This window comes from Crinia signifera, chromosome 1, assembly GCF_055691185.1.
Source record: "Crinia signifera chromosome 1, ASM5569118v1, whole genome shotgun sequence".
Taxonomy (NCBI): Eukaryota; Metazoa; Chordata; class Amphibia; order Anura; family Myobatrachidae; genus Crinia; species Crinia signifera.
The window spans coordinates 72,957,100-72,974,176 of NC_139217.1; the positions used below are offsets into that span (position 1 = coordinate 72,957,100).

At 45.9% G+C, this 17,077-nt stretch overlaps 2 protein-coding genes across 3 annotated transcripts in view; one reads left to right on the forward strand and one right to left on the reverse strand.

Moving 5' to 3' along the window:
- Window positions 1–8,765, forward strand: part of LOC146041984 (uncharacterized) — a 179,940-nt gene extending 171,175 nt beyond the window's left edge. The window contains exon 23 of the mRNA XM_083161909.1: window positions 6,919–8,765. Within this exon, the coding sequence (XP_083018035.1) occupies window positions 6,919–7,396 (478 nt within the window). The 3' untranslated portion in view covers window positions 7,397–8,765. The remainder of the gene's footprint in view (window positions 1–6,918) is intronic.
- A 1,260-nt stretch (window positions 8,766–10,025) lies between these two features.
- On the reverse strand, window positions 10,026–16,525 carry LOC146041840 (mediator of RNA polymerase II transcription subunit 28-like). Of its 2 annotated transcripts, XM_083161740.1 has the most exons (5): window positions 16,311–16,525; window positions 14,963–15,029; window positions 14,034–14,072; window positions 11,936–12,048; window positions 10,026–10,364 (listed from the first exon to the last, which is right to left on the reverse strand). In XM_083161740.1, exons 1-5 carry the CDS (start codon window positions 16,485–16,487, stop codon window positions 10,167–10,169), a joined length of 594 nt encoding a protein of 197 aa, XP_083017866.1. In that variant the 5' UTR covers window positions 16,488–16,525; the 3' UTR covers window positions 10,026–10,166. The 2 variants fall into 2 exon arrangements, with proteins under 2 accessions (XP_083017866.1, XP_083017924.1); XM_083161798.1 differs by lacking the exon at window positions 14,034–14,072 and having other exon boundaries at window positions 16,311–16,523.
- Between the last annotated feature and the right edge of the window lie 552 nt (window positions 16,526–17,077).

Here is a 17,077-nt window from a genome sequence, read left to right on the forward strand (position 1 = left end):
TATGTACCTGAGGTTGAACTCTTTCTAGCCTTTAGAAGTGTTCTTACTACTTTTGAGGAGAAACATTTATTTACCAGAGTTCTGGTTTCAGCAGCCACGCCGCTAGGTTCCAGTTTCTGGGCTGTTGTTGCACGTATTTTCCCTGCCTCAGCAGGTCTTCCCGGTTTGGCAGTCTCCAGGGCCCTGCTACTGCTATCCTGACCAGTTTCTGGAACCAAGCCCTTCTTGGCCATGTGGGTACAATGACTATCACCATTGCCTTCTCCCTCTGTATCTTGTTCAATAATCTGGAAATGACCGGGAATGGCGGAAAGGCATACATCAGACCTTGTTCCCATTGATTTGTTAGCGCGTCTGTCCCCCAGGACTCCTTTTCCCAGTGTCTGGAAATGAACTTTGTCACTTTCCTGTTGTTTCTGGTTGCCATAAGGTCTATTTCTGGGTAGCCCCCCACATCTGGGCTATCTCCTCGAATATTCCTTGGGATAATTCCCACTCTCCTGTCTTTATCTGCCTCCTGCTTAGGGCGTCTGCGCACTGGTTCCTTTGTTCCGCAATGAACACTGCTGAGAGACTTTTCGTCCAGACTTCTGCCCAGTTCAGTACTCGGGCCGCTGCTGTCATCATTGGTCTGCTTTTTGTACCTCCCTGTTTGTTGAGGTATGCCACCACCACCAGGTTGTCTGTTCTGATTACTACATCTCTCTGGTACAGCCGGGATTGAAAATGTAGACACGCTTCCTTCACTGCGTTCATCTCCCTGATATTTGAGTGAAGCATTCCTTCCTGTCTTGCCCACTTTCCTTGGGCTGCTGCTCCTTGGCATACTGCCTGACATGCTGGCGTCGGTCGTCACCAGCACCTGTTCCCCTGTGGTGAAGGACTTTCCTTGTCCTAATCTTCCTTTTGTCACCCACCAGAGCAGGTCTTGTTTGGCCCTTTTTGATAAGAGAATCCTTTGTGTTGTTTTCTTGCTGTCTCCATCCCATTGGGACAGAAAACAGTTCTGTATGCTTCTTGTATGAAGCCTTGCCCAATTTATTGTGTCTGACGCTGCTGACATGAGGCCCAGTAGTCTTAAGCAGTCTGCTGACCGGACTACTCTTCTTGTCAAGAAGTAATTTATTTCTTGCCTTAGCTTTGCTATTCTCTCCTGAGTCAACACTGCTTTTATTGTTCTTGAGTCTATGATGACTCCCAGGTACTTTACTGCTGTTGTGGGTTGAAGCTGACTTTTCTTTAGATTTATAATCCAGCCATGTTCTTGGAGAAACTCCTTTACCCTGCTCGTGTGCCTTAAAGCTTGCTCCTCTGACCGTGCCATTACTAGCAAGTCGTCTAGATACGCCCAGACTGTTATGCCTTCCTCTCTGAGCTTTGCCACGAGCACAACCAGGACCTTGGTGAACGTCCTTGGCGAGGTTGACAGTCCGAACGGCAGTGCCGTGAATTGATAGGTTACGCCTGATATTCGAAATCTTAGGAATCTTTGGTGCTCTGAGTAAATTGGTATGTGCAGGTAGGCATCTTTCAGGTCTATTGTAGTCAAAAAAGCGTTTCTTTTTATGTCCGGGAGTATTGTCCTGAGGGACTCCATCCTGAATTTTTTTTCTGCTACATATACATTCAGCCTTCTCAGGTCCACTATGGTTCTGAATCCTCCTGATTGCTTCTTGACTACGAAGAACCTTGATTGCCATCCTGTCATCTCTTGTCCTTTGGGGACCGTCACCACGACTCCTTGCGTTATCATCTCTTGTAGGCTTTGTTTTAAAGCCAGTCTTTCTTCTTTGTTCTTTGGTATAGGTGAATCTTCCAGCCATACCCCAGGGTTCCGTACAAATTCTATTTTGTACCCTGACGATATGACCTCCTTCACCCATCTGTCCTTTGTAGATCGGGCCCAGACTGAGTGGAACTTCTTCAGCCTACCCCCGACCTTCTCCTTGGCGTCATTGTGTTTGCCGGAATCCGAACCTTCCGTCTCTGCCCCTTTGGCCACGAAAGGAACTTCTTCCTCCAGACCAGGGTCTTCTGTACCCTCTGCCCGGTCTATATGTCCTCGCCTCCTTGAAGTCTTGGGGCTGAAATTTCTGAGATCTGTTAGGTGTCTTCTTAAAGCCTCTGTCCTGGGGAAGCCACACCGATTTTCCTCCCGTGGTTTTCGATATGATATAATCTAGATTCTTCCCGAATAGGTAATCACCCTGAAACGGGAGTGATACCAGTTTGTTTTTAGATTGTGCATCCGCCAACCATGGTTTCAGCCACAATGCTCTCCTGGTAACAGTGGTGCTTGCATTTGTTCTGGCCGCCAGCCTAACCGCATCCAGGGATGCATCGCATATGAACTCAACGGCAACTTGCACGTTCTGAATTATTTTGAGGAGTTCTGACCTCATTACACCATCCAGTAAGTCGGACTCTAGGTCCTGGCACCAGGACCTCAGTACTCTCGAGGTCACCGCTATTGCCGAGGAGGCTTTAATAGAAGCACCAGACGTGACGTGCTGCTTATGCAGGCTCATTTCCATTTTTCTCTCCATTGCGTCCTTAAACACGTTGGCGTCTTCAAGGGGTAAAGTGTTTTTTCTCGATAATCTAGCGATGGCGGAGTCCACCTTGGGGGCCACCTCCCACTTCTTCACCTGCTCCGTGTCAAATGGGTACATCTTGTTGACTCTAAGTGGTACGGCTATTTTTTAATCTGGGCTAGCCCACTCCTCCTCCACTATGTCCTGTAGTGGTTTAGATAGAGGGAATGATTTAGGTTTTTTTCTTTTTATTCTTAAAAAGGAGGTCCTGTAATTTCCCTTCTTCCTGAGGATCCTCAATGTTGAGTGATTTATTTATCAGGATGAGAAGGTTTGTTAAGGAGATCTGGATTAAAGTCCAGCTCCGCTTTCTCATGGGTTACTTCCCCTTCTTCCACTTCCTCAGGTAAGTCAGGTGCAGGACCTTCCCCTGGGTCAGAGTCCTCAGATAGTGTGTCTCTAGGCCTTTTATGTGACACCTTCTTCAAATTCTCCTTTGTAACAAAGGTATCAGCTAAAGATGTCCTAAGCATAGCGACTAAGTCCGCCATTTGATCTGGCCTCATTATAGGTTTTTTTTTGCAATTTTCACATACTGCACTTTTCCATTTTTCTGGCAGAGGTGCATCACACACAGAGCATTTAGCAACATGCAATTTTTTGTGCTTTTGCTTAATTTCAAGCTTCTCTTTACTTGACTCTGACCTGCAATGAACAATAACCCCACTCAGAAACTAAGACATTTACCATGCACTTTACTGACATTTTCTTCCTGGCTTACCCCGATTTTGCTTGCTGCTTCCTATCTTCCTCCATTGCTGCAGAGTCACTGTCAGCACAAATAAGCTAATTAGGAATGTACTGGGTATAACAATAAATAAATATCACTCCAGCAGCAGCGCTGCATTGTGGAGTCTTACCCGGTATCCGTCTGGCTCAGGGATCTCAGCAGCGTTTCTGTCAAGCTGCGCCGCCATTTTAAGTGCTGGCGTCCTCCCCTATGCTGTCAGAGGCGGCGCGCCCGGCCTCGCGCCTCCTGATGACGTCAGACGCCATCCCGCTCCCCCGGGCGCGCGCGCCCACATGTGACCAGCGTGATGACGTCAGACGCCGCGTCTGACATCGCCCCCGGCCGTTTGAAGCTGTAGCAGCACCTCCTGAAGCTAAGGATCCCCGGCAGGAGGGAGCATGGTACAGATAGGAGGGAATGCGACATCCGGGGATTAATGCCGGCTACCAAGCGCTCATACGCAGAGCCCCGGAGGGCAAGGTACACCCTGTTTTTTTTTTTATTATTATTAGTCCCACAACTGCACTGGGCAGAGGGGCTTGCCAGACAGGTGTCCCTACTACACTAGGTAGCGGGTAGCCTCTAATTGCCTAAACCCCTGGCTGCACTAGGCAGTGGGGAAGGCTGCAGCAGCCTCAGGGTAAGCCTCCTCTACCTGGAAAGGAAAAAAAGACACTGAGCCTCAGTAGGGACGGTCCTTATATAGGGGCAGTGTTGTGTCTTTTTTTCCTTTCCAGATCTACCTAATGAGGGGGAAAACCCATAGTTCAGCTGCCATGGGGAGGTAGAGGAAATATGGATAATGCAAAATAGGGTTGCGCTCCAATGCAGTGCTGCCGAAGTATCTGTGCTGGGGCGTACTCGGTCCCCGTGAGGTAGCTAATAATCATTGGTACTGTAGGTAGCACAAAAAATAGAAATAGGGAGTTACTGCAGACTCTCTATTTCCACCATCCTTTCTTGCCACTCACCTCCATTTTTATATGTATTTATTGGAGAGAATTAACATATGAATTGACTTATAAGCCTGTGAGTGTCAAAAATAGGGAGAAAATACGAATTCCCTATTCTCTAGAAACAGCCTTTTGACACTCACCACCCTTTCTGGGTAGGATATCATTCACATATGTGTTTTAATGTGCTTTTTTACATATAGTCTGCACAGATTCTCCCAATAGGGGTTATTCTAGTTCACTCTTTCTGACAAAATCCTTCTTAAGGAGCCCATACACGCTCCGTTCTGCTCCGTCCGTTTTGTACTCTGAGATGCGTGCTCATCGTACAGTACAAAAAGTATGTGCTGCACATATGTTTTGTACTAGCTTTACATCGTATCGCATCGCAATGCATGCGATGCGATGTGTACTTTAAAAGTATCAAACGGACGCCCAGAACGGAGCGTGTATGGGCTCCTTTAGATGGACAAAACCAAGTGCACTGCAGGTGGGGCAGATGTAACATGTGCAGAGAGAATTAGATTTGGGTGAGTTATTTTGTTTCTGTGCAGAGAAAATACTGGCTGTATTATTTTACACTGCAATATAGATCTCACTTAGAAGTAAAACCCCACCCAAATCTAATTCTCTCTGCACAAGTTACATCTACCCCACCTGCAGTGCATATGGTTTTGTCCATCTACAGAAAGTACATCCGTACACAGCCATGTCACTTTCCACGGGTGGGATATAGCAGTCCAAACGTCGGAATCCCGACTGCCGGGACTCAGACAACAAGGTGAGGCTACTTATTGTGTTCTCCCCTCCATGGGGGTCGTGGACCCCAAAGAGGGAGATTAGCCCCTATCAGACGGGATCCAGAATGTCAGGGTTTTAACAGTTGGGATTAAGACATCCGTGTAATGACCATCAGAATCCCGTCTGTTGGGAGGTCATCCAGCACCCCTTCCCACAGCTCCAGCCAGTACACAGCCATATCGCCTTCCCACAGCTCCAGCCAGTACACAGCCATATCGCCTTCCACAGCTCCAGCCATCACACAGCCATGTCACCTTCCACAGCTCCAGCCAGTACACAGCCATATCGCCTTCCCACAGCTACAGCCAGTACACAGCCATATCACCTTCCACAGCTCCAGCCATCACACAGCCATGTCACCTTCCACAGCTCCAGCCATCACACAGCCATGTCACCTTCCACAGCTCCAGCCATCACACAGCCATGTCACCTTCCACAGCTCCAGCCATCACACACCATCTACAGCTGCCACAAAGCCATGTCACATAGGGCCTGATTCAGACCTGTCCATTAGGCTAAGTGAACAGGTAAATGCTGCGACCTCCCCCATACCAACTCACCATCAAATTTTGATGTCAGCTTCCCGCCCCAAACAGACATCGACACACCTGCATTAGCAGGGGAACGCCCAGTGTTTTTATGGAGACGCCCATAAAACACTGGGCGTTCCCCTACTGCCGCCTCCTTCCCTCCCCTTATTAAGCAAACACCTCGGGGAGTGCGATACTCACTGGAGGCGCTCACACATGGGGTTTGCACATGCGCACATTCATGCATGCACAGACCCACACCATAAAAACCGGGGCCTGAATCGGCCCCCTAGCTGTCACCTTGCACTGCTATAGCGATCACACTACCATGTCACCTTCTACATGAATAGTATTTATAACCCCCATAGCAAGATATAGATGTTTACCAATTATTATGGGATTGTAATTACACATCATTCCTTTCACTAGCATGTCTTCAGAACTATAGATCTGTGGAATTCATATTGAGGAACAGAGGTGGTTTCCCGGGTCAATGTATACCTAGAACTTGTGGGGCCTACACGGCGAGATTTGCTGAGCGATGCTAGATCAGCACACAGTGATGTGCGCTGAGCGATCTGTCAGGGCAGTGTTCTCCAGTGAGAACACAGGCCCTGCCCAGTGGTATTACTAGATTTATCCTGCATGCAGGAATTTAATCGCCAAGTGATAGCGATGTGCAGGGCCGCGCATTGCTATGGCCCCTACACATGGAGCGATGTAGGGGCATTTTCTAAGTGATCTAGTCAGATCGCTTAGAAAATACCCTGAAATTGCCCGATTAATCTGAAAAGGGTGTGGTATAAGGTATTGACACCCGGGATCCCGACAGTCATTAGTCCAATGTCGGGATTCCTACTGCACGGACTCAGACAGCATGGTGAGCGCAAAAAAAGCCCCTTACGGGCTCGCCACCTATTCTATTGTGGAACCCCCAGAGGAGAATAGCCGGTGGCTGTCGGGCACCCGTCTGACAGAGTTTTGACAGTCGGGATCCCGACGTTGGGTAAATGACTGTCTGGATCGCGTCCGGCACCCATCTGAAAAAACCTTCTGTATTATATGTTAAATTTCCTGTGGCAATATTAGCATGCCTCTAAGTTAGGGGCATTTAACGTGGCTCTGAAACCACACATCCCAGCAAACCCTGACACAGTTTTAGCATGTTCTAATAGTAAAACCTTAGCAGGGCATGATGGGATGTGTAGTCCCACACGTTTCACAGCCCTGCTCTAGTAGTTGGTTACAATAAATACTGTAAATATACCACTTACTATTTTGAACTACAATACGCTTGTGCTTTATTGCAGATGGCCTGACAATCTGGCAAAGTTCATGGTCCGTTCATGCATCCCATTGGCTTCCATTCGTAAATCACAACCTGGCTGCACATTCTGTGGCAAATTAAATTGTTCTGTATGCGCTTACATTGAGAGTACCACCACATTTACCAGCACCAGAGAAAACAGAGAGTTTAAATTAACAGTTAGCTTGAGCTGCATCTCCAAAAACGTCATATACCTCATCACGTGCAAGAAATGCCGGAAGCAATACGTCGGACAAACATCCAACACTATGCGAAGGAGATTCGTTGATCACCTGTCTAGAATTAAATGTAAATATGACACGGCTGTTTCTAAGCATTTCAACTTGCCCGAGCATTCTGTCCTTGATGTAGCTCTGGTGGTAATCGAACAGGTGGCAACAACTAATAATCTGTTGGAGCGGGAGCAATACTGGATTCGGAAACTTGGAACCTTGGTACCAAACGGTTTAAATATGATTTAAAATAGCTGTGATATGGGCTATCAGTTTCTGGGGGTTTAACATTCCATTTAATGATGGAAATAGGTGACATGCTGTAGCGGGTATGGGACATTGTCCACCCATATTAGGTCTATATGGCTTAGGTCGCCAGTGAGTTTTTCAAGTGTTTTTTTTGGCCCGAATGTCCACAGTCAACATGGACACCGTCAAAGTGTACTGAGCCCCCCCTTGCTATGCTTCACTATTATTTTATTTGGTACTTGTTTCCTAGCATGGCGCCCGTCAGGTCCCATCTCATACCATAACTTAAGGTATGTGATGGGATCCGATCAGACCCGACCGACCCGATTTTAAACCCTCAAAGACGTTTCCCGTATAATTAAGAAATCGGTCCCGAAGCGTGGCGAGCGGACGCGTAATACGTGTGAAGTAATGCGCGTCCCCTTGCAGGGCTCGCCACACTGTATAACATGAACTCCACGCCGACGTGGATAGTGGGGGTATGAAAAGGTCGGAGGACGCGTACCGCTGCGCTCGCCACGCTTCGGGTTGGCGTTGATCGTGGCGTTAACAATGGGGGGGGCATTTGACAGTAATTACCCATCAGGGTGGGTATACAATTAAAAATGGGGTCTGGGGGGCATTTAACATTGGAGCCAATGTAAAAATCGGGTCGGTCGCATCGCATGCGATTTGGTGGCATGCGATGCGACTGATTTTTCAGACCCGATGTCATACAATTGAAATCGTGGGCGCCCTGATAGGAAACAAGTACCTTTTATTCTCCCACCACGCTATAGTGGATGGTAGGGTATAACATACCATCTTTAGGCTCAAACAACTCATATCGATCTTCCCATTGTCAACCTAATGCTTGTGTCCACCTTCCAACCCTCTCGACCTTAGCCATGTTGACCTATGCCAGGTTGACCTTCAGTGGTCTAATTAGGGTTGACTTAATAACCCTATCCCGCAGTAGCTGGGTTCATTCATTTTACATGTAGTAAGGGGTGTGAAGAAATACTGATGGCAATGTTACACAGCCCGGCCTAAAAGATAGAAATGGGTGATGGCAGAAAATATATATATAATCATGCAGGGTGCGAATTAAGGGCAAAGCTATTAACTATATTAGATGGCAGCTGAAATTGTAAGTGTAATATTGCGTAATTAACAGTTGTGCCATCACTAATTATTACTGGCAATTCACTAAGTCTTGTTTGTGTTGTGTGCGTTATTAAAATGAAGTACAACAGCCTGAAGCTCAGTAATAGTGATGCGGGCCGGGATTCGTGGCTATTTAGTATGCATGTCTGCTTTAGTGCGCATTTATTTTCTACTGGCTGAATAGAACAATCATGTTTCTAAAAATGAAAAATAATAAAGTCTTTGCCTCTCGCTCTTTTTGTGAGCTTTGCATTTGATATTAAGGATCTGATTAATATATATTTCCACTAAATAAAGCGTTGTACGATAAAAAAAAGTACATACACTAATATGGTGCTTTTCCTGTAATGCAGGGTCACTAAAGAGAACCAATATTAGGGGAATGTCTTTCAGGTGTCCTGTTTTACTTTCCAAAAATACTGAGCATGATATAGGACCAATGAATGACTAAAGGTTCTACTACACAAATGTTCACAGCTGAAGGTAAGCCAGGACTTACCTTTAAGCTGAACGTTCTTCTGCGAATTGGGGACGGGCACTGCCATCATGTGACATCATCTGCAAGCCCTGAGCAGGCAGGGGGTATATGCCTGCAGTCGCTGGGGTCCATCCAGCATTTCTATGGGTGCGCCCATGAAACTCAGAGCGACCACCCCGGCAAATGCAAATTTCAAAGGCACTTTCTGCTGGGGACTGCACAATCGCATTAGCAGACCCGCACCATCAGGGCCAAATCCAGACCTGTGCGAACAACTCGACCACTGTCAAGACCTGTGCCCAACTCGACCACTGTCAAGTCGATCGGTGTCAACCTTTTGCACTTGTTGACCTTTAACAACTGGTCCCGCTCTCCTTTCTGTCAGTGATAAGAAAACATTGTGCTGGGGTTCTTGGGTGGAGAAAAAATTAACAGATTAAAATTTTGATTGGACAACAATGTAATAACTCCTTCAACTGGTCTGATACATCCATGGTAATTCATCTCGCTCTACTGTCCGTGAGTCTGATACACTGCCATCTGCTGGCAGAGAGTGAAACTACATCTCTTTCTCACACATGCACAAACACAGAAGGTCGCAGACTAGTTTCCAAAGCTTTTGCTTCGAGCGGGCTTTCTAGTAGTTTAATATCCAAGATGAATTGTATTTAGTTTAAAATAAAAAAAGGGGAGAAATAGGTTACTTGGATTTTCATCATTAAAAAAAAGTTAACATTTTACTAATATCTAATTTTAAGTAATAATGGGCGAGTGCTGATAGTCAATCACACCCAGGAAATGGTCTGATCATAGCCATGTATTTTTTCCTAGGGTTACAGATATGGAAATATAAAGAAGTCTGCAGTGCAGGATTTCAGTCTCTTCCACATCCCATAACTGCACCTGCTATTACATCCACATGAATTACATTGCTTATTATCGAAATATTAATTTTGGAAAATATAAAACAGTGTTGCATACAAATAAGAAAAAGGCATTTATGGCTTCTTTCGGACATGAAAATATTTTTATTATCCTAATGTTCAATATACAGTACAAAACCAATTAGAAAAAGAAAAATGCTCTTTGCAATAAGTCCTTCAGGCACCCCTTGTGGTCAGCTACACCGGCCAGAACGTTTACAGGTCATGTCTGCTTCATAGGAGCTGGTATATTGGCCGATGCTTGTTCCAGGTAAGCGAGTGGTGCCTGGGCCATCTCACTTGTCTTCTTATGCTGCCCATTGATGTCTTCCAGAACCTGCTGCCAGCTCCGCAGCTTAGTGAGGTGCTTCTGGATGAGAGCTTCCTTCCTCTGCAGCTCACTCCTCAGCTCCGTTACGTCCTTGTACAAACAAGAGAGGTTGGGTGAGACCGCAATGTAATCATACAGAGTGGCATGTGGAAACGCTCATTTCCCTAACTACTATTATCAAGCCAAAGTCACATTTATATTACTCTTCACTACTCTCCTTTTGCTTTGCTTTCAGCAAGTACTCCAAGGGCCTGATTCAGACCTGTCCGCTAGGCTGCGTACACTTGTAGCCTAGTGACCAGGTCAGCACCGCATGGGAGGGGGGTGTCTGTACATGGACAAATACGCGCATGCGCAGACCCCCCCCCCCCCCGGTCAGAATTTTGGACGCTTACGAACAAGCCTGAATTAGGCCCTAAATACATAGGGGGGTAATCAATCTCCTGCAGCCATTCCCGACGGGCGAGATGGCTGCAGGGCCCTAACAGGGGACCACGGCAGAAGGAGCCTGACTAACAAGTAGTCAGGCTCGTTCTGCCGAGCTCCCGGCTGCAGCTCACCGATTCCCGGCCATGCCGCCTTCTCGACCCACGGCAGGCGGGACATTGAATCTTGCTGGCAAAATCTCGGTCGAGCAGACCGAGAACGGGACAGGGTCGTGACCCAACATTAAATATCTCCATTCATACACCCTCCTGCTCTCTACGGTCGGCTGACGACTGTCGTCTCTCCTCCACCCTGATCACTGCTTCCCATGCAAGAGTACAGGACTTTGCCCGTGCTGCACCCCTTCAGTGGAACGCACTCCCCTCACTCCATTAGACTCTCCCTGACCTTGCAAAGCTTCAAACGGGCACTGAAAACTTACCTATTCATCAAAGCGTACCCTTCCACTGCATAAACCAGATGGTTCTCCGACCTCTTGCCTGTTTACATCCTGCTATCTAGCCACCACCCACTTGCTTGCACCTCTTGTAATCTGTCTGTCTCCCCTTCCTACTAGATTGTAAACTCCTCCGAGCAGGGTCCTCTTCCCTCCTGTTGTCATAGCCCACTTCTCTTCACATTTCACTCACAGCTCTCCTACACTCAAACACTCAGTGACCATCTTTGTCCGCATACTCATCTCCATCATTGGCCTCAAGCTCTAGTTGTATGTTGATTGAGTCCGCACTACTTATATTTAAGCTGTAATGTGTATTGATCTGTGGCGCTCTTTATTTGTACTCTATTTTTGTTATTTATTCAATGTAATACTGTTTTGTCTCCCTGTACTGTTCCTTTGTATGGCGCTGCAAAACACTTGTGGCGCCTTATAAATAAAATAATAATAATAATATCCTCCATAGATGAACACACAAGTTCTAGAAGGAAAAAATGACTAAATAAAATAGTTAAAATTTCTGTTTTGGCATAAAGAAGAACTCCAACCTTTAAACAACACTAGTTGAACAGCAGGAGTCCCTCTATATAACAGACATAGCAGATGAGAAGATGGCTGGGAATTAAAAGTTAAATCAAATTGACTACTTAAGTCACCTGTGCTTAAGCATAGATATACTTAAAACCTGGATAATAATGGCAGTGTTTGGGAAGCTGGTTTAAAAGGTTGCCCTGTGGAGAATACATGATTTACTCCACCTCTGGTTTCAAATCTTTACCTCTTTAATAACTTGCTCAGGCTTTTGCACAGAAAGCTGTAACCTCTTTTGAAGAAAGAAACATTCTGTTTGTCTGGCAACATCCAGAAACTTCTGAATACATTGTTCAACTCCTGAGGGAGAGAGGACAAAAGCTATGTGAATCTGGAACAATGAGAAAGGACAAGGAATCTTAACCAGCGATGTCAATACATAGAGTACACCGTAACAGTGATATTTACATTACAATCATTTTTTACATATATAAAATAAAATAAAGCTAAGTAATTTCCCATCATGCTTACACATTTGCAGATCAGGAAACCCTGCCCATGGTCACTGGCTAAATGTGTTGTGTTTCTGTATCCCTCAGCTTCTGAGACTTAATAATCTCGCGTAAATTACTTAAATATCTTGTAATGGCACAGTGGACATGCTTAACCACAGGTGACTTATAGACTGCCTGAAATAAACTTGGTTTTAGCACAGGAGCACTCTAAAATATGGGTTTGCAGGCAGTGTAAATGCACCCAGTTGAAATATGCCTGGTAGAGCAACCCGACATTTCAAACCAGGTAGCAAGCAGGGTTAAACACTGATTCAACCCAGCTGGTGGTGCAGTGTAAATGGTTAACGCGGGTCGATGCAACCTGGAACCCGTTCACTGCAATGAAATAGCCGGCTCTGGGAGACGCTCTCATCTCCTAGCGCAGGACCCGTCTCCGCTGACCCGCATTATGCCAGATGGGAACGGTGGTGTAAAAAGGCCACAAGCCGGGTCAGAGCCACGTCCAAAAACCCGAGAGCAACCCGGCATCTTGTTATAAAAGCGGCAAGTTCAGTTATACAGTGTATGCACAAGCATGGATATCCTGAAAACTTGGACTGTTAAGGTGCCTTGAGGACGAGGTGGGAGATTTAACAAAACTTTGAGAGATAAAGTACCAACTCATTCAGCTTCTTACCAGGCTGTGTTTTAGAAGAGACCAGAGCTGATTGGTTGTCACCTTATCTTTCTCCAAGCGTTGGAGAAATCTCCTCCCAACTTTGGGTGACTCTGTAGTACAGGGATGGGGAACCTTTGGTCCTCCAGCTCTTGTTAAACTACACATCCCAGCATGCTCCTCAACAGTTTTAGCATGGCCAAATAGCAAAACTGTAGCAGGGCATGCTGGGATGTGTAGTTCAATCACAGCTGGAGGGCCGAAGGTTCCCCATCCCTTCTGTAGTAGAACACGAGAACATGTCAGAGCTGGAGAAATCACCAGAGGCGGGGGGAATGAATGCACCTAAAATAATTCTGGTAGCGAACTTTTGTGAGGTATCCGGTCGATATGTCAACCATATTGTTTCGACATGAGTTTTTGGGGACTTCTTCATACTTTACCATCCATGTGGACTATAATTGGGGCCGAGGGGACCTGCAAACTAATTTGGGGCACACATGCAGAAATCTACAAATTGACACCAAAAAACTCATGTTAACCTTTTCTCTGGGTCAACATTGTGTATGTCAACCTTTTGGTGTCGATCCTTTATACCACGACCCTTTTGTGAACCCTTACTAATACTATAAATATATTATAAAGCAACAGTGGAACATGGTCTCTGGCTTCTTAAAATATCCTGCTGGCTAATGACTTACTAACCGGCTTCTGATGTCTACATTGAACATTGTATATCTAATAACCAGCTTTATGCTATGCAGTGCTACTGCCATCTACTGTTACATGGAATGATCACTTATTGTACGCTTCAATGGCACGATTCCACTATCTGTTGTCTTTTCTTATTCTGTCTTGTTATCTGTATAAAAGATGGGTCAAAATGGAATGTATTAGCAACACTATCTCCAATGGATAAGCACACCATGGCACTGGTCCCTCCACAATGCATTATTTGGAATTTCCTGGTTGTGGATACTTGAACCCAGTTTTGAGAACCTGCAAACAAAAAGTTGGTTGGAAGAAGTCATTGCGATGTCACCAGGTCACTAACTACTCCCCAGATATTATTTGGTCAGTCTATTACTTCGACTGAAAGCCCTAGCAGGCAGTACCTAATTCCATGTCTCCAGTTACGTGGTGTATTGTAGTAATTGTAAGCAATGTAAGTTTACCTTCCCATTGTACAGCGCTGCGGAATATGTTGGCTCTTTCTAGATAAAAGACAATAAAATGATTAACTGCTTCAACCACCTCATATGCACGAACGACAGACACTGCAGCATCCGATAGCATGCACAAAGTAATTTTATCGTTATTAGCCATTACTTGTATAGCACCAAAATATTATACAACGCTGTACAACACAGGAGCCAATACGGGGACATGAAGAGGTCAGAGGTCATCCTCAAGAAATTACCGTGTAAATAGCCTATAAGAGGTCATATAAAATACAGACATACAATGTCAATGAGACATACAATGTGAATAAAATACACATAAAAAGGATTATGGGTCATTGAGTCGACATGGACACTGTCAGCGCATATCGCCATCGCCCCCTCCCCCCCCAAAAAAAAACTTGTGTCAAACTTTTGACCGTTGACCAAGTGCTTGGGTCGACCTTCCAACGCTGTTGATACTTCATGTGTTGACCCAGTGACCGAATCACCCATAAAAAGGTCTTACTGCGAGCTGTGGACAAGACTCATACAGATGGAAGGGTCACTGTTTAGCAGCTTCTATGCCAACATCAATAAAAGTATCAATGACAGATGCAAAGAGGTGCAATGTTAATAGGGTACAAATGTTAAGATATGCTGTATATTGTATTAGGTTATATGCACATAATAGAACTTTTTGTATCCTTAATTAGAAAAAAAAAAAAAAACTTTAGTTCGTGCAACTTAACGTTCTGTAAAACGTTGGAGTCCCCAAGTACAGAGGCTTATAGTCATCCCCAGAGAATGGCCAAACTCCTTTTATACCAATCACACAAACTGTCAAGCTTTAAGCTATATTTTACCCAAGTGGTGGCATCCTTTACTAGCCATGCCTCCAGGAGTGACCAACATAAGGAACCGCAAACACCACTCTAACATACCTGTACGAATTTCCTCCTGATCTGTACCGTTCACATAGTCCTGGCTGACAAGAGAAGCAAAGCACGCCTGCAGGAGAAAGGATACAATAAGCATATAACTAAAGGGCCAGGATAATAGTTTATACTTTAATCAAATTATGGTTTTGTCAATGGTTATTTTATTTATTTTTTATAGACAAATGTTGGTGGAGGTGTGCAGTGCATGGTTGCCCATGTGTTATTTAGAGCCACAAAAGGTACAATGAGACAGACACCTGGGCAGCCGCACATGTTATTTAACACAGATTGGTGCCCAGACATCAAGGATGATGCCATGGGAAGTGATAGGAGCAGATTGGTCTACCCTTCAAGCACCCTGACAGAGAGTGAAAAAAAAATTAGCAGCTCTCAAGCTGAAACTAAAAAATCGCAGCAAGCCCAACACACTTATATACACAGGATACTAAGCCAAAGTGTACAAGAAACTTCTTCTGAAAAGTAATAGTAAAAAGTTTACGCTGCTCCTCACCTCTGTAGGGCAAACCCACATACTGTGCGCACTGGCAGCCTCTTGATGGTGCCCAATAGAGCGACCCAGCATGCACAGCAGGCAGCAGTGCAGACATTACTGTTAAATGCCTCCCAACTTTGTCAAATAGGGATACCTGATCGCGTGTTCAAAATTCAGTTGAGGGGGCTCCCAACTGAGGGGGCTCGTCTTCCTCTCACCGCGGGACCAAAAAAAAAAAACATGGCAGTTGCCAGGTTTGCTGTTATGGGGACTTGGTAAAAACCAGACACCAGAACAAGTCCAGGGAGGGTTGCCTGCTCAGGGGGTTCCTTTTACACCTGTCACCTGGGAGACGAGGAGGGAGACATTAATGCCTCCATGTATGGTCCGGACTGTTACGGTTTTTACTACATCCCAGGACCATACAGAGTGGGAGGCTTTAATCTCTCCCAGGAGACAGTGGTCACCCCAAATTGGAGACTACAAGCTCTGGAAAGGCAGTTTCCTAAATGTAGACAGTCTTATCCAACCTTTCACCATATCTGATTTTTATCCATTCCCACGGTTTCATTTTTCAATCATTTTGACAAGCGGATAACTAATTGTATATAAAAACAGAACACATCTACGAAAACAATGATGTAATAAAAATGACCCTTCCTATTGTCAGCTAGTGTACAACTAAAATCCTAGAATGCCAGACACAGTTTATACTTAAACAGTTTTTTCCATACTATCCCTTTAAATCAGGACACTCATGTATTACACCGGTGACATGCAGACTCGTACTACTGACCCCATTACCCGGGAACCGGCGCTTACACACTACGGAGACCCCACGGGCAGAGACCCCCGTACCTCGAAGGAGGACTCTAGCTCATCTACCAGCGTGCTGTTGTGGTTCTTCCCACCGGGGGGAGTCGACATGAGACCGGTCCCAGGCTGCATGGGAGGCGGGGGACCGGGCGGCTGGCTAGAGAACATCCCGCTCAGAGAGGACGCCATGGCCGCCGGGCTACGCTGCTGGAAACCCATTCATATATACGGGGAACAGAGCAGCAGCACCGACCGGAAGTGCTCGATGTCATCTTAACTATTGGCAACCGGACATCCAACAGCGCCATCGTAGAGTGGGGAACATCGCGTCACTAGCATGCTCTCGGACCTCGGTTATTAGATTATAGGTGACAGACAAACGCTCGGTTTAGATTGAAAATCGAAAAAGCCGATTACAATACTGTCGGCGAAACCCTGCCCCATTTGCGGCCCTCAAAATCGGGATAGCTGGGAGCAGGGCAAAAAGTGGTAATGCAGAGGTGGGGGAACTCATTCCTCTATGCCACCTAATTACACCCCCTCCCCTCCCCCCATTAGGCAGAGCCAAGGCCAGTGGTAGGGTTTTTGTCGCCCCCCTGCAAACTAGAATGCTTTTCTGTGAGAATTCCTGTGCAGGGCCAATGTGGTGGTCAAAATGTACCACCTCACCGTTAGAGGTGGTGGAACTCAGTTCCACCCCGTTCCCCCTCACTTTAACTCCTGGCTGGGAGGGTGTAGTAGAAGTTATGTAGCTTAGCAGCCAGAAGGGTGTGCTGGGAGTTGTAGTTGTTATACGACACTTATACGCA